A 17,367-nucleotide genomic window follows, 5' to 3' on the forward strand; every position below is an offset into this window, starting at 1 on the left:
CACTTCCCTTCTACAGCTAAAAATGGCCTCTGGCCTTGGGGCCTTCGCTTACTCTTTTCAAAGTGTTCTTTATTTTTTGTTAGTATAGTATATTATTTTTTGTTAGTAGTATACTCAATTATATACACCTGAGTGATTCATTAACACTTCTTTTTAATGGAATTGAATGTAGTTTTGTTGTTGGGTTCATCAGAGTTTCCTGCTGATTGCATCAAATTCAGCTGTATTAATTCAGATCGAGTTCTTGCAGCTGACCTTGTTGTCTGCCCATTTTAAAAATACCTCTCTTAAGTCTGTCATAGAATTATAGAATGGATAGAAAGGGACCTAACAGATCCTCTTGTTCCAACCTCCCCGCTGTGGAGACATGCCAGCCACTAGATCACACTGCTCAGGAACCCATCAAGCCTGAGCTTGGATGCCTCCAGAGATGGGGCATCTTCAACCTCTCTGGGCAGCTTGTGCCTGTGCTTCACTACCCTCTGAGTGAAAAATTTCTTCCAATCATTTAACCTAAACCATCCCCTTTTCAGTTTAAATCCATTACCTCTTGTCCTGTCATCATCTACCTACATAAAAAGTCAGTCCCCCTCCTGCTTGTAAGCTCCTTCCAAGTACTGGAAAATTGCAATGAAGTCTCTCCAGAACCTTCTCTTTTCCAAGTAAACAATCCCCATTCCTTCAACCTTTCATCATAGGGGAGGTGCTCCAGCCCTCTGATCATCTTCATGACCCTCCTCTGGACCCCCTCCAACAGCTTTGCATCCTTCTTGTACTGGGGACCCCAGGCTTGGACACAGTACTCCAGATGGAGCCTTACAAGGGCAGAGTAGAGAGGGGCAATCCCCTCTCTCATCCTGCTGTCCACCCTTCTTTTAATGCAGGATGCCATTGGCCTTCCAGGCTGCAAGGTAGGGCTGCTCTCAAGGAGTTAATCTCCCAGTCTCTAGTCATATCGAGGATTGTCCCAACCCAAGTGCAGCACTGTGTTCTTGGCCTTATCGAATCTCATTAGGTTCTCCTGGACCTACTTTTGAAGTCTATCCAGGTCTTGCTGGATGGCATCTCTTCCTTCTGCTGTATTGACTGCACTGCTCAGCTTGGAATCACTAGCAAAGTTGTTGAGGGTGCACTCAATCCCGCAGTCTAAGTAGTCTGTGTGGCATAATGGTAGAATAGCCATTTTCTCATGCCTAAAAATCATGAGACTTTGGAGCATCTGGACATCAGACAATGTTTTTACTTCAGCAATTTGTAGCACTCCTTTAGCTTTCATTTCAAGATTTAAAATGAACTGGTGGCACAGGGAGACTTTACTGCAGCTTTTCAGTACTTGAAGAGAGCTTATATGCAGGAGGAGGACTGACTTTTTACATTATAGATAGTGACAGGACAAGAGGGAATGGCTTTAAATTAAAAGAGGGGAGATTCTGATTAGATATTATGAAGAAATTCTTTACTCTTAGTGGTGAGGCGCTGGCACAGGCTGCCCAGGGAACTTGTGATGCCCCATTGCAGGAGGCATTCAAGGCCAGGTTGAATGGGGCCTCGGGCAGCCTGATCTGCTGGGTGACAAACCTGCCCATGGCAGGGGCTTGTAGCTTTATGATCTTTAGAGGTCCCTTACAACCTAAGCCATTCTGTGGTTCAAAACAACCCCCATACCCTAAAGAATTATATTCAGGAATGATAATTGGGTAGCAGGCATTGTTACCATCATTCATGATTTTTGCTATGCAGAAGTCTGGATGTAAATATCAGATCGAGTAATGTTTTCAGTGCCACACTAGTTTTTAAAGAATGGCTAGAGCTCCTCTAATGGCACTCTCACTTCAAATCTTGCTTTGTTCTTTGACAGGTTGTTTTACCGATGCGTTAACAGTAAGTTGAATGGGAAGAAATGGTGTGGAAGTGTGCCATGGCAGGTACGAGTGTTTTATGTATATATCAGTATCAACTTATTCCAGTGTAACTTCGTTCTAACTGCTATAAATTGCCTCCAAGATCACATAGTGAGACTTTGTATTTAATAGTTGATATCCTTATTAGTCTGTTGTCCTCCGTTTGAGACTTCTGACTTCTAAATTGTGGGAAGTAATCACTGCTCTTCAGTCTTCCAAAACACAAAAAAAAAAAAAGAAAACCCTTGTGTTTGCTTTCCAGCCATCCTTCTTTCCTGAGAACAGTGCTGTTAGGACTTGATCCCCAGACACTATGGGAATAGCTAAGGCAGCAGGAAAGCAGCAGTGTTGTTTCTTTTTTCCTTGCAAAATGTTTATGCTGCCCTTGTTAAATTGTAGGAAAGATGATGTTTGTAGAGAATGAAGCCTTGCTTGAAGTAATTGGATTGTGTGTATAGTTAGCAAGTTTTATTACTGATATATTAGCACTTACCTACTTATGTGTATTGCAGGATTCAAAAGGTACCAAACCATCAAAAAAATCAGAATCACAGCCCAAGAAGGCACCTGTCTTCAATCCCAGTGGCCAAAGAAATCCATTCAAAGTGATAGACAAGAATTGTGAAGCATCATCTTGGAAACAAATTAAGCAAGGTAGTGGAGAGGAAAGTAAAGCAAAAGGAGTTGAAGCGGAAAAGGATAATGTGGTGGAGTCACATAAAGAAAAGAAGTCCACCTCTGGTTCTTCCACAGAGAAGGAACATCCAGAAGGACTGAAAACTGAAAAACAATCCAAGGGATGTAGGAGTGATCCAGAATTTAAGGGAAACACAATATCTGAATCTAAACTTTGTCTTTCTGAGACTTGGAAAGGGGAAAACACCCATGAGGATAAAGAGAAGTATGAAGGAAGTGGCAGGGAATCCAATAAATCCGAATGTGTGGAGAAAGAGCCAGGTGGCAGATCTGAACTCTTCCCAATCAGTTTTGAAAAGCAAAGTACAAATAGCAAGTCTCTAGAGAAAGAGAAGTTCAGGGATAAAAGCTTAAAAAACTGTGGGGATAAAGAAACCAGAGTGAAAGAATGCATTGGTGGAAAGAGTGGAGAGATGAAACCAATACCAAAAGAAAACACGACTTCCACAACAGTACCACAAGCAGCATCGCAGCGTGCTCTCCCAAAGCAAGGAGCAGAGGCAGCACCATCCAAGACACAAGTCAGGCCAGGCCTGGAACAACCTGCTGATGAAGTTTCTGACAGTGACAGTGATGAAGTAGTACTTGTTTATTCCTCATCAGATGAAAGTGAACCTGAGAAATCAGTTAAGGGTTTGCAACCAAGAGGGGTTCCTGCAGGAACATCAGGGAAGAGTACCCAGGAGACATCTTTGCTAGGAGCTGCAGCATCACTTCACATGGAAGGACCCCGAGACCCTGAGGCTCTTCGTAACCATCTTGAAATCCAGCTGAGGCAGAAGAAGGTAACATATTTTACCTTTTATTCCTTACTTTGTTTTGTTTTGTTCCCTATTCAGGGTGACTTCTTTCACTCGTGACAGCGATCAGAATATTATATCCCCACACAGTAGAACTGCTGAAATATTTGGAGCATACAAGAGAGTGGGCTATAGGTAGGGACATAAAAACACATGCCAGGCTTTTTAAGCCATTTACGAGACAGTGACCTCTCAGTGTAACCATCTGCATTTGGATATGCTTAATTTTAACTTGCTTGAGGTTGTGTGTACCTTACACTTAATTTGTGTAAGACGTAACGATGCAACCGGCTTAGCCTTTTTAAGTAATGTGTTTGTTTCTCATAGGCTTGTGTAGAAAGAGTGATGCAGCCATGAAAACTCGCACTAAGATTAAATAAGCCTTCTGTCTGTATAGAAATGTGCACGTAGTTTGGATGCTGGATGCTTTGTGGGATGTCAAGATCATCTGAGCTACTTGATTGCCTGACCATCCTGTTTCGTAGGAAGACAAGGAAGAGCCCTGCATCCTTCCATCTTTTCTGAAGTATTCAAATGGCTAATTTCCCTTCTGCTAGAATCCTATTTAACTGCACTAAATGGCATGTAAATGCTTTTGGAGGTTGTAGAACTTCACTCAAATAGGAATTACTGTGGTAGAAGATGAATCTTTTTGAACCTCTAACTCCTTGATTGTTTTCATCTTGGCAGGAATCTCTGTAAAGCACATTCAGATTTGGGATTGTTTTGGTTTTTTTTTCCTTTTTTTTTTTTCCAGAATACCTTGGCTACAGTGAACATTCAGGTGCTGCCAGATAAAGGGCAACGGTTAGTAAAGCAAGTACAGGATTTGGAAGCTGCACTCAGTGCTCTTAACATTTCAACGACAGATACTACAGAAAAAGGTAAAGCTGTTTTCTTTTCCCCAGAAACTCTGCAGAATGTTTTGTTTCTCTGAGAACTTGGCAGTTAAGGTTTAACTTCAGCTTTGTTGCAGTGTGGAGCCACGCTACTTATGCAGGACATTGGTTTTGGCAGCTGTGCCTGAACATAAAAGTTAACGTGAGCAAGATAAGCAACTTCTGGTTACTCCAGACAACAAGCAATCACAATGCCTTATGCAAGATCTCATTTTAAGCAAGATTCTTCTCCAGGAAGGAGGGAAGAAATCAGATTTCTTGAGCCATTTGTTTTTGAAAGATGCTTCTGACAGGAACTGTGGAACACCGGAAACATCGTGCACAACTGACCTTGTGTAGGCACTAATCTGATCATGTTGCAAAGCTCATTGTATTTGTATAAACCATACACTGAGGCCTGAGCTGAACTGCATTGGCTGTCAAGCAGAAAAAGGCTAAGAGCATGCATGTGAACAGCTGTGGTGGCTCAGCCAATGTGGTAACCCACTACCCTGCTGTTAGATCACTAAGGCCAGTTAATAACCTTTTGCAAGCCATTGGGCTAAATGAAGGCCCTTCTTTGTGCTGTAAAGCAAGGCTATGAGGTCCATTGCTCAACGTCTTCACCCTGCAATTCCTTTCTTCTTAAGGGGAGAACAGTGCAAGCAGTGGCCGTTGTGAGGAACCTTTGCCTAACTCGTTCAGCAGACCAGGTGGTACGAAGCTGATAACACCACTGCCTCTTGGGGATCATAAGGCAGGGTCCTCTTCAAGCTCACACAATCACCCCTCTGCTGCTGCCTTGGGTTCCAGTGAATATTTTGGCCGTGGTTTTGGAAGTAAGTATTGCAAGCCTATTCATTAAAGAACACTGACAAGGACTAGGCCTGACAGAATCCTGCAAACTGTGAGTATGTAACAGTTACTGAAATGTATTTGTTAGCACGAGCTGCATATTTTGCCCTGGGCATCTGTAGCTACTGTGATAAATGCCTAAGATGAAAGATCTCCAAGGGAGAGTTAGCTATATAAAAACACTTCATGTATAATACTTTATCTTTTCAGTGAACTCTGGTGTGCAGAATCTGTATGGAGGAAGAATGACAGAAGACCGAATTAGGGCCGTGCACAGCGCAACAAGTGATGCCATTAATCATCTTCACAAATCTCTAGAATCCTGTCCAACAGAACAGACAGTAGCTGAGGATCCCTCCGGTTTGAAAGTGAGTTGACAAGGATGGATTGTAGTAGGACAGCTCAGCTGGATGATTTGCTACAGGAAGCAGAAGTGTCTGAACTTCGCAAGAAGTTTGAACTTTTAATTCTGTCTCATCCTCTCAGGTTCCGCTGCTGCTGCACCAGAGACAAGCACTTGCATGGCTGCTCTGGAGAGAGAGTCAAAGGCCTTGTGGAGGAATTCTGGGTGAGCAACAGAATGGGAAAGTACCTTTTTGAGGGAAAGACTTAGTACAGCAAAAGCTTGGCATGTAACTTACTTTGAGGCCAATAACTTGTTATTTTGTAGATGTGTAAAGGGGCTATTAACCCATTACTATATTATATCCTGAAACAGACGTGTATTTCTGTTTTCAGTATTGCCAGGGTGTTTGCTGCTCTGGCAATTACTTCAGTGTAGATGTAAGTTAGGCAGACACATTTCTGTGGGTCATCATAACGTGCATCTCTCTCTTTCCAGCGGATGACATGGGCCTGGGGAAGACTCTAACAATGATTGCTCTAATTCTGACCCAGAAGCAGGTGAAGACAGAGAAAGGAAGCAAGAAGTTAGAAATGTGGCTGTCCAGAAATGGTACAGAATTGTTTATATCATACAATAGATACGTTCTGATGTAATCCCACTTGAAATGCATGAAGCATTCTGGTTGTAATTTATATAGGTGAAAGACCACAAAACCAATAAACTCTATCTGTTTTTACTTCCCTTCTGTAGGAACATTCCATTGGGAGTAATGTTTACTGTACTCCCTTGCAAAGCCTTTCTCTTGATCAATGGCACTGAGTGTGTAGGATTTTCCTGCTCATTACTTTATATACTCCAGGCATTTTTATTGGTTATTTTACCAAATCAGATAAAATCAGTTTTGAAAAAATGTTGAATATTTGTGTAATTTTCATAGAAAAGGACTTTAATTACTCCTCACCTCTCTGTGACTGATCTTTTTTCCTTACCTTCATAAAATTATTTCTTTGTTCACAGAGATACAGGAGTTACAGAGGGTTTTTTGGCTGTTTGTTTTTTAAGAAAAGTTATTGTTTCTGTGTCAACAACCTGTCACTGTCCCCACATTCATCTAATTACTTATGCTGGGTTTTTTTGTGTGTTTTGAAAGTTTCTTTGTCAAAACAAACAACCGGGGTTTTTTTTAATGTGTGTTGTTTGTGTTTTTTTTTTAACATGGCTCAAAATGGCGAGGTCAGTCTTCTAGAACAAGAAAGAAGTGTTTATTTGAAACCGTTTTCTGAGAAGAGATTTATTTCCTGACTTCTAATCAAATCTTATTCAAAATGCCTAGATTTATAGCAGAACTCTGAATGAGTTACGACAACGCTTTGATGTCTAAGTAGAATTTTTTTCCTCCCCAAGCTGATAGTCCCAGGAGTGTGATGTGGAGATAACTGCTTCAGAAACTGATCACAAAAAAGTGGATCAATTTTCCTAACTGTCATGACTATCCAAAATTCTAGAGTAATGTGACGATGCTAAAACCTGCCTGCAATATTTCCCTGCAGATTCTACTGTTATCCCTTCATGCAGCACTTTGATCATCTGTCCTGCATCCTTGATCCATCATTGGAAGAAAGAGATTGACAGACGAGTGGGCTTTGGAAAACTGAGGGTCTATTTGTACCATGGGCCAAACCGAGATAAACATGCAGAGGTGTAAGTGCTAAACTGTAAGCATGACCAAGAAAAGTTAAATATACTTTAACAAGAGACTGTGTTCATCAGAGTTGAAATTCAGTGGCAGTAAAATGTTGGAAGAACCTGAAGTATGGAAATGTTTAGGGTTCAGAGGGTCAGGCTGCTGTTTGCTCTTATATTTTATATAGCAAAGCCTTTATGACCTGTACCCATGCCAAGTGGTTCTGGTGCAGGCTATTATTACTCCTGGTAACAAAAACAGTGTGTGTCTTCTAATGCGCATCTCTTGTTTGCAGAGATTAAGTAGCAGTTTCTTCCACTCTTGTGCTTTGTAGTTACATTATCATCCTTAGGTGTACATCTGAAACTTTTCTATACCGCTTCAGGCTATTCTGAGCAGTTTTTCTGTGTACCACATTCTAAGAAATGTTCATCTCACATGGTGTGGATTCTGTCTGATTCTTACTGCCTTCTTTAGTTTGCTGTATCTGCTTTCAATATCTAGAAAATGGAGACCATCTGTCATTCCTGGAGTGAAGTTCAGTCTTCTATACAATTGCATATAGCTCTTGTAGAACCATGTTATTCTTAAACCTTGAGCATGCATTTTGTCTGCTTTGCAAAATGAATTCTTTGTTAGTTCTTGCTTCTGATTCTTACTGTTCCTTGATGCAGGCTCTCTGAACATGACGTTGTTGTCACAACCTACAGCCTTGTCTCTAAGGAGGTTCCCACAAGCAAAGAGGAGGGGGAATTCCCTGCTGAGGACCATGAAGTAGAGGTGAGAAGCCATGATACTGATAAAAGATTGTATGAATGTTTTTGTTCTGAGGTGATGCAAGCTGTTATTGTTTCACACCTAATGCTACAATGAGCAGTAGGCAAGAATCTTTTTTCCATAAGTACAGTATTGTGATTACAAAATACAAAGACAGGAGAGAAAGTATTGTGAGGTGCAGAGAGATGACGTGAAAAAAATACAGTCAACCTGTTCTGTTGTGCTACAGAATGCACAGCTGAAATATATTAAAAAGTAATTTTAAGAGTGCAGTGACGAATCATGTACTCTTTGAGACAAGACTATGAAGGATGCTAGAATCTGCTGCTTGCTGTTTGCTGTTAGAAGCACTAATGCTCCTTTAAACTACCAGAAGCCTGTCATGCTCAGGCTCTGAATCAGTTTGAACTGACATGGGGGCAACTTATATTCTGTATCCGTGAAGAAATGGCAGTATATTTGCTAGACTGTGAAAATAAAGTGATTGTTGAATGCCAGTTGAATGTGGGTACGCAGTGGAGAGGAAGTCCCTTGCTGGATTTTTTTGCTTCCAACCTCTGCGTGCAGATCCATGTGTAGGTCTTAAAGCAAACAAGTCTTTGAATTTCCTGAAGCCTTTAGGTGGCGTCTAGGGAGATCCTGTGTTTATAAGCCTATAAGTTTTAAAATCTTTTATTTATATATGCCTCGTGTAATAGTTATGTGTTCCTTTGTCCCAGCCTAGCAAAATGTTACTGATATTCACTCTTGGGAAGGAAGGGGAGATAAAATGTTAAAAGCCAAAAAAACCAAACAAACAAACAAACAAAAAAACCAGGAAAATACTAGAAATAGCCACCGTGAGTAAGCAAACACATATATTTCAGATTAGAAAATTTCATGGAAGCATCGGAGAGGTGATTTTTTTAAAATAATCTGCATGGCTCTAAGAGCTCAGATTACTGCTATCAAAAAGAAAATGTTTCTTGCTGGAAATATGTTTGCTTGTGGCTCTCTAGAAGTCTTAGTAAGGTTATTGCTCTGTGTTAAAAATTTTTATTTTTTCTCTTTCAGAGTGGGTCAGCTCCCTGCTCCCCTCTCCTCAGAGTAGCTTGGGCTCGAGTTATATTGGATGAAGCTCACACTATTAAAAATCCAAAGGTTCAAACCTCCATAGCTGTGTGCAAGCTGAGAGCCACTGCCAGATGGGCTGTCACTGGGACACCAATACAGAACAACTTACTGGACATGTACTCTCTTCTGAGGTGAGGTGATTTCATGTGAGGCACATGGATAGCACTTCAGTTCCAGTGATTCTTCACTGACAAAGTGCTGAAGTTGTTTCGAAGTTGAAGTGATCTCTGAGGTAAAAGGGATAATGAGGCAGAGGCAGTGAATGAACCGGACCATGTGCTACTGCTGTGTGTGTAACTATTCTGCTTTTAGGAAACTCAAAGTGAAAATTACTTAAGATCTCCAATGTTTTCAAGGAGAATATCCACAAAACCAATGTTACTGATCAGAATTTTTGTGCAGTAATACTTGTTCCTAATAATTTGGAATTGACAAATGAGTATGCTTTTTGGCAAGTGGATGTGCTTCTTGACGTGCTTTGTTTGAGTTACAATGGGCTAAGATGATGTTATGGGTATGCAATCAGAATGTCACTTTCGCTGTGCTACTGAGGTCGGGCCTTTGACCAAACAAGTTATAGATGTCATTGAACTGAAAGTGTTTTGTTGCTCCTTGCTGAATTAGAGACTGTTTGCTTTGGATAACAAGGAATTTTGTTTTGGTCACTCAAGAGTAACTGAAGAGCTTCTCTTCACTTGAAATGAAGTTCCTTTATCTTCTGTGTTAGGTTCCTACGTTGCTCTCCTTTTGATGAATACAAGGTGTGGAAATACCAGGTAGATAACAACACTAAGAAGGGAGGAGACAGGCTAAGCCTTTTAACTAGGAGCCTCTTATTACGGAGAACTAAGGAGCAGCTGGATTCAACTGGAAAGCCCTTGGTAAGACCTAGGCAATCATCTCATCACTTTCCTTGCAGTTAACTCTTCACGTGCATATTTGCTAATAGGTGGGTTTTCCTGTCTACTGCACTCTTTTGAGGAAGAGGAATAAATCCCTGTGGGATGCTGTGTCTGCTTATCCAGAATGCAGAAATATATGGAAAAATGAAACCTTGTAGTTATAAATCAAGTGCAGAAGAGAATGTGTCAAGCAATTGCAAGTGGATATCCGTTTAATGGAGAGCTAGTCTAGGTCTCTGAATGGAAGCTGCAGAGTGTGAAATGGGTTTGGTGTGTACTGGGGCATTGACTTTCTCCATTATTCCTTATAGATAATCTGTTAATCTGAGTTGTAAGTTATCAGTGTGTCTGTAAAACTTCAGGTGTCATTTCGGTTACTTCTGATTCTGAATGGGAAGCTGAGAAGCTACTTTCGCAGTGCAATAAATTAATTCCTCCTGCTATACAGCAGCCCATTCTTAGTTCTCAAGCCTTTTGTTAGACTTTGAATAAAGATTTTCATCCTGAGTGTTAACCAGGTTACTCAGAATTATTTGTGTTGTGTCATAATTAATTAATATAAGTGACTTCATAGATAGCTGTTTTTTTTTTCGTTAGAGACATTGAATGTTATGTTAAATATTGGGATACTGGTTTTTGTGATGCTGTATAAGATCTTTTGCATTACATATATCTGATGCTGTGTTTCTTCAGGTATCTTTGCCCCAGCGTAGCATGCAGTTGCATCAGTTAAAACTTTCAGCAGAGGAGCAGTCTGTATACAATGTGCTCTTTGCAAGATCCAGGTATGAATGTGGAAAGAAATAAAGTATGCTGTGTTTTTGTTTCCTACTGATATGAAAAATTAGAATGGTTAATCCATTTCAGATAAGAAAATCTTTTCAACAAACTGAGGTTATCCTTTCCCCCTTTCTGACTATTTGTCAAACATAGAATTGCAGAATAATTTTCATTGAAAAAGAAAGTCTGGTTCCAGCCCTCCTGCCATGGAGGAACTCTTGGAACTGTGACAGTAATTCTTAAATGATGATGTCCCAGCACCTGTGTAGGAGATGATTTGTCTTCTGTACCTTATGATACTTGTATGATCTGAAGTTATGCTGGCCTCTCTAGATGGCTATAAAGCAAACCAGCAGCACCTTATGTTCTCACAGGGTCTCTTTCATCAGTGCTATTGTAAAGAGACTTCTTCCCTTGTAACTATATATTTAAAGATATCCTTTTGTATTTTTATGAAGAATGCTGTCCATTGGGCTGTGACTCCTGTTATTCTCAGGGTATTCTGATAATCAGGCTTATTAACTTTGTGCTTTCCAAAATGGATCTTTCTTTTTGATCTTGTTAAACAAAACTCTCTCTGACTTCAGGAACGTACATTAATAGAGCATGAGAAAGTAAATAATTAATGAAATGTTCCTTAATGCATTGACAGCTTGCTTGTTTAGCTCAAGTGCCTCTTACCTTTTTTCTTGCTATAAATTCTACAGTCTTTATCTTATTTTTCCAGGTCAACGCTACAGTCTTACCTAAAGCGGCAAGAGCAGAAAAATGAAGGCAGAGAGCATGCTGGGAGTAACCCATTCGAGAGAGGTTTGAGCATGCTCAATACATTTGCAGAAGTAACTCTTAAGTGCACAGTTAATGAGGAGGAACAAAGCTGGCCCCGTGGGGCATCAAGATTTAGAAATTCTTTGGAAAATGCTTACCTGCTTCCATGCTCTTAAGAAGAATTTGGTTTGGGGTTTGAAGCTCTTATGATGCCTCCTCTTGCTTAGCTTTCAGAGAAGTCCTTTTTAGATATTGAGGAATCTGCCAGTCTGTTCATTTGCTGTGGGTAATAGAGGAAGGTATGAATCTGTTCCCACTTTTGTGGCTCTGGGAAATTTTCGTAACTTCCCTGGCTCCCCTTCTGAAATAAAGGTCTAATTGCCCAAAGAAGAGTTGTCAGTATAAGAAATGTAGTACTTTGATTTGTGTTGTCACCTTTTTTTTGTTTGTTTGTTTGTTTTTAGTTTTGTTTTTAAGGGAGATTGAGTTCCAGTGTTAAATCAAATGTGTGTTTGTGTGCTGATTCAAAATGCTTGCTGGGCAGTGCTTGGAAGAACCTCCAAGATCTCCTGTTGTTCTCTGTTCATTGGCAGTTGCACAAGATTTTGGGTACAGTCAGAAGGAATTTCTAGCAAGCTCTCAAAGTGCTTCCCAAGTCTCAAGTACTGCCCACGTCTTGTCTATGCTGTTGAGGCTCCGTCAGTGTTGCTGCCATCTCTCCTTACTGAAAGTGGTAATTGCGTTGTATTGTAATAGTGGTGGTGAGGAGGGGTTTACTCAAGTGTTTGTGTAAGTTAATGAACTTTTTAACACTGTTGGTTCACTTACGTAGGGGTTTATGAATGGACACGTTCAGTAGGGTGAGCATACATCTTACTGAGTTCCCCAGTGTGACCTGTGAGGGGAAGCAGTGGTTCTGGAAACAGTTTTATTGGCATCAAATAAATAAACAGACTTTTAATGGCAAAGGAAAAGATAAGTCTTGATCTTAACCAAGTCTTGAAAAGTGTGCAAGTTCACAACTACAGCCTTTATCAAGGGCTTCTGTGTGATTGAGTTCTGTAAGCACCTTGACTGAAGTTGCCTTGCATTAAGGAGACTGATCTTTCAGAAGTTTGATGCTCTGCAGTATAAAGCAGCTGTAAAGTAAGTCCAGATACTAAGAGAACAAGCAGAGATCTATTCCCTAACATCTTGAATCTTACAGATCTTGAGTGATGTGGGATGATTCTGAGACCAGATCACAGAAGATGGCTGGGTTCATGTATTTGCCCTACAAAGTCCTGCTTAGGAATATGAGGGTAAAGAGACTGTTGGTCTGACCCAGTAATGTTTCTTTATGGTGTTGTATTCATATTGTCTAACATAGCTCCTTTCCAACTCACTGACTTCAGCAGACATTGCACAGACTGTAGATCAACACTGAATTTGATCTCAGGCTTGGCTGAAATCTCTTATTATATTGCATTTTTCTTGCAGGCTCTGGACAAAGTTAATTTGACCAGTGAAGGCCTTTCTCTCTCCATTGAGGAACAACTTAGTGCTTTGACCCTGTCTGAGCTCCAGACTCCTGATTCAAAGACAACAGTCTACCTCAATGGCACAGCTTTTAATACAGATCTCTTTGAAATCACCAAGGAGAGCACCAAGGTATTCTGATCTCCTGGCCTCCCTTGAGAAGCTTGGTTTCAGAACTTTTCCTTTTAAACTGTTAATGAATTGTCACATGTTGCAGATCAAGGTAAGCTGACAGTTTAGGTGTAATCAGAAGTTTGATGGATACGTCTAATAAAGCTGCGAGAACTTGACAATACTGATGAAACATCAGTGAAAATCTTGAGCACTGGATTCACAGCAGTTTAGAAAATTGTTACATGTGAGCATGGTGCTTGTGCAGAACAAGAGGAGAGGTTGCAATAACTTCTCACAGAAATGCTGGACTTTGTAAAACATGTTTGTATGACTTCATTTCTTACTTATAATTATGAATGTATCTTGAATGTCTGAGAATGGTAGAAGTCAAATAATTGTTTTGATCGCTTTCTGTTTCATGAAAAACAGCTAAGCATGACTTGGGTTATGATATCAAGCACTTTTTTTTTTCCTGCAGGTATCTCACCTCTTAGCTGAACTGAAAACTATTCAGAGTCACCCAGAGTCTCAGAAAAGGTTAGTAAATGTGCCCTTTTATTAAGTCTCGGTGATTGAGAGAAGCATGTCTTTTAACTGTATTTGTAGTTTAAAACAACTGAATACAGATTCCAGGAAGGTGAAATGGAGAAGCTACTATAATATATGAAAGCTGATTGAGAAAAATCTAATAAAACATAAGAGAACAAGTTATAAGAAGCAGATTAGTGTAAATGCAGCAGGGGAGTGTGTGAGGAATATTGAGCTTTGAGGCCCAAGCAGACTCTTTTCTACCTAAAATAGGATAGAGAAGAACTTAATCATGCAGAGAAGTGTTTGTCCTCAGCTCCAATCCTACTGCTTCTAGGGGTTCATGCTTGTTTTTGGTAAAGAGTGTTGAATGTACTTACAGATATGTGGCTGGAAAGTAGTTACAGTTGTGTCGTTATGTACAGGGCCTGGTGGGTGCAAACTCTCTTCAAAAGAATATTCCTACCAAAAGAACGAGAACACCAGCATTGCTTTTGTTCTCTAACAAAAAACTTACTGAATAATGACTGCCTTCCAAAGTGTTTAATCCAAAAAACGTGGGGAGTGAGCGACCCTGAGAAATCCAAGTTTGGTGTTTGCTGTTGATTCATTTTGTGGAAAATGCTACAACTTGAGATTGATGGCTGGCAATGTAAAATTCAAAAATAGTGGTGAAAATAGAGTTACTTTGACTCAAGTTTGTTGATTATTAGCCCTGTGCAGCAGGTTGTGGCACTACACTTAATAATAGTGAATCTATTTCTGAATTGAGAGGGGACTTCTGTGCCCAGATTGCAGTTGGGTATAGTGCACTGTCCTCTTGGGTGAGACACTTCAATAACCACGCTCTCAGACTACACGTAGGATCTGTTCTAAACTCCTTGTTCTCTTTCTCCAGTGTTGTTGTGTCTCAGTGGACGAGCATGCTGAAAGTTGTGGCTGTGCACCTCCAGAGACTAGGGCTGAAGTATTCAGTGGTGGATGGCTCTGTTAATCCTAAACAGAGAATGGATGTGGTTGAAGAGTTCAATAACAATCCCAAAGGGCCTCAGGTATGAAATCGTGGCAGGGAAGCAGTTACTGGTACTGTTATGAGCAATAACAAGAGGTGACTTCATGATTTCACTTGCTGGCACTGCTTTCATTTGGATATCTAGATATCAAGATCAACAGGGAAAGGGGTAGCTGTAAAAACAGATGTAGAATTAATAATGTCCAGGAGCAGCTGTGGAAAGTTCCTTTGGATGTTGACTGTTCTGAATTGAACCTCTGACTTAAAAATTAGTACAAAGGCTGACCAAATCTTCCAATCAAATGATGCATTGAATAAGCTATGGAGCCACTTAGCTCCACGCAGGACAGGTTGGTTGTTTCCAACTCCTGTCACTGCGCTGGAAGATATCTCTTTCTTTATATCCCCTGCTTGCCAAGGAACCTTAAGATTTTCTTGCTGTTCTGCAGCACAGCTGTGCCCTTGTGCCAGGCTGTAATCTTTTTTGAGAAGAAGGATAACAGCTGAAACGGTGGATGAAGACAGATTTAAGAAGAACGTATCTCACCCCAGTATAAGAATAGAGAGATTGGAATTGGGGTGGGTTTCAGAATAAGGTGACCTCACTGTAATTTCTTTCACTTTCAAATATAAATATAAATAATAAATATAAATATAATAATATATATATATAATTATTTTTTAATGCTAGTGAACTACAGTGTTTGGGCTCTTCACGAAAATAGTTCCTAGTCTGTTTTTGCCAAGGGAAGGAAACTTGCCAAATATCTGAAGAAGTCTGAATCCAGATTCATTATTCATAGTGGTATACTTTGATCTAAACACTTGACATCATTGTAATTTAGGCAGGACAGGCTGCCTCTTCTGAGGACAGATCTGTGACTGGGAAGGGAGTAAGTGATGCATCAGCTTGTTTACTTTTCTGGATTTCTTAAACAAGCTGCTATCTGGAAAGCATCTTTCTCCTTCTGGATTTGAACTTAAACAGAGGATGACTTCTACAAGCTATATGAATAGCTAAGTTCTTAAACAAAATCAGTGTTTTTAACATACTATGAAATTCAGCAACATATATATATATATAACAAATAGCTCTGCACTTAACATATTCAGTTCTTTTCTTGCTGTACAAGAATCTTCTCTCAATTGATCATCTGTTGTATTCCCTTTCCTCCCAGCTACTCATCTTTTTCTAAACATTAGGTTATGTGTAAGCAATGTGAAATGAGTGGCAGGCCATTTCAGTCCAGTTGCTTGTGTTTTAAGTAATCCTGATTCTTAATTCGTAGCGGGTGCTAATTGGTGCCACTGTTAGCACCAGGCTGTCATCAGAAAGGCCAGTCATTTAAGTGGGGCATGAAGAGAGGATGAACTTTGCAGTCCTTTCTGTAGTCCTTAAACATTTGTCAGTATAATAGATGTGGAATGTTAAGCTGGTCTCTCTTAGAGCCATATCTTCTGATCTCTTCTCTTAGAGCCTTCTGTGTCTCATTAAATAACATCTGGCAGGCTTCCAGACATATAATAAATATATACATATAAATAGGATAAACAGATCCTTTGATATGGTCTTTATTTCAAATTAATGTGGCATATATGAAACATTAATTTTCTCTTATCTCTGTTTTGGTCTTTGAAGGTAATGTTGGTCTCCTTGCTGGCTGGAGGTGTTGGCCTGAACTTGACTGGAGGAAACCACCTCTTTCTCCTTGACATGCACTGGTAAAGAAAAACAAAATTTCCATCTATGAGAAATTATGTAGGGCATGCTGCTTTCTTCCACACCATGTGTGTTGTGACTTCTGATACAGCTGAGCAGAAAGGAATTGTTCAGCTGAATGTAAGGGCTAATGATTAGCTGTAGAAAAGTGTTTTACTGTAGTCTTCCTCCACAATACTCTATCTTGGATTTGTCTGTCCAGTGCTCACAGACATGAAGTACAGTCCTGCTGGGCAAAAATCCCTAGCTTAAATTTCAAGTTGTAATAAATAAAAGTACAGTAAAGCCTACAGGGAATTTGTATTGAAATAAATAAGGTTGTCTTGAGCATTGTCAGTAAGCATAGCTAGCGTACCTTGGGTTTTACAGAGCTATGAAAACAGTATGAATTCCTGATATTTATGTTGTTTCTCATCATTCAGAACCACATTTTATTTATTTTTTACTATCCTTTTGCAAGTGGGAACCTCCAAAGCAGGCTAGCATGCTTTGGTACATAATCTAGCAATTGGGTAGCATTAAGGAGATATTTCTACAGTAAGGAAGCGACTCCCTCTGTGTGCCAGCCATTTCTTATGTAATGTTCTTGAGCAAAACCTTTTTCAGAGAATTTTCCTTCCTGCTTCACTCTTTGCTCAGCAGCTCCTCAGCTTCCTGTCAGCATTAACTATTGGTCAGAAGCGAGGGGCTGTATGGGACACTGGTTTAATTCAGACAGCTGATTTTGTGTGGAGTTGCAGCAGGTTATTTCTCCAGGAAGTAAAGTAACCTTCCTGGTTTCTGGGTAACTTGCAAAGGAAATAGTGTTGGGTGCAGATTGGTCATCAAGCTAGTAAAGCTGAGGTAACCTGGGGGGAGGCTGTAATTCTATAAAAGAAGAAAACAGAAGGCTCTGGAGGTAGACAAAAAGAGCAGTGTAAAGCCACCTGTATTTCAGTAATTCCTGAACACAGCCTAGGGGCTTATGTGAGCCGT

General features: G+C 40.1%; 1 protein-coding gene across 2 annotated transcripts in view; it reads left to right on the forward strand.

Annotated features, from left to right (window-relative positions):
• Positions 1-870: 870 nt before the first annotated feature.
• TTF2 (transcription termination factor 2) overlaps positions 871-17,367 on the forward strand; it is a 17,966-nt gene continuing 1,469 nt past the window's right edge. The window contains exons 1-19 of one of the 2 annotated variants that reach the window (XM_031556214.1): positions 871-911; positions 1,859-1,925; positions 2,414-3,382; positions 4,155-4,281; positions 4,926-5,114; positions 5,341-5,498; positions 5,617-5,698; positions 5,972-6,085; positions 7,027-7,177; positions 7,835-7,940; positions 8,991-9,181; positions 9,778-9,931; positions 10,646-10,737; positions 11,460-11,542; positions 12,094-12,233; positions 12,980-13,150; positions 13,611-13,669; positions 14,559-14,712; positions 16,312-16,394. In XM_031556214.1, the coding sequence (XP_031412074.1) occupies positions 886-911; positions 1,859-1,925; positions 2,414-3,382; positions 4,155-4,281; positions 4,926-5,114; positions 5,341-5,498; positions 5,617-5,698; positions 5,972-6,085; positions 7,027-7,177; positions 7,835-7,940; positions 8,991-9,181; positions 9,778-9,931; positions 10,646-10,737; positions 11,460-11,542; positions 12,094-12,233; positions 12,980-13,150; positions 13,611-13,669; positions 14,559-14,712; positions 16,312-16,394 (3,116 nt within the window). In that variant the 5' untranslated portion in view covers positions 871-885. Of the gene's footprint in view, positions 912-1,858; positions 1,926-2,413; positions 3,383-4,154; positions 4,282-4,925; positions 5,115-5,340; positions 5,499-5,616; positions 5,699-5,971; positions 6,086-7,026; positions 7,178-7,834; positions 7,941-8,990; positions 9,182-9,777; positions 9,932-10,645; positions 10,738-11,459; positions 11,543-12,093; positions 12,234-12,707; positions 12,802-12,979; positions 13,151-13,610; positions 13,670-14,558; positions 14,713-16,311; positions 16,395-17,367 lie in introns of those variants that run through there. The other variant, XR_004161669.1, reaches the window with a different exon arrangement.

This window comes from Meleagris gallopavo, chromosome 1 (assembly GCF_000146605.3).
Source record: "Meleagris gallopavo isolate NT-WF06-2002-E0010 breed Aviagen turkey brand Nicholas breeding stock chromosome 1, Turkey_5.1, whole genome shotgun sequence".
In the NCBI taxonomy this organism is placed as follows: domain Eukaryota; kingdom Metazoa; phylum Chordata; class Aves; order Galliformes; family Phasianidae; genus Meleagris; species Meleagris gallopavo.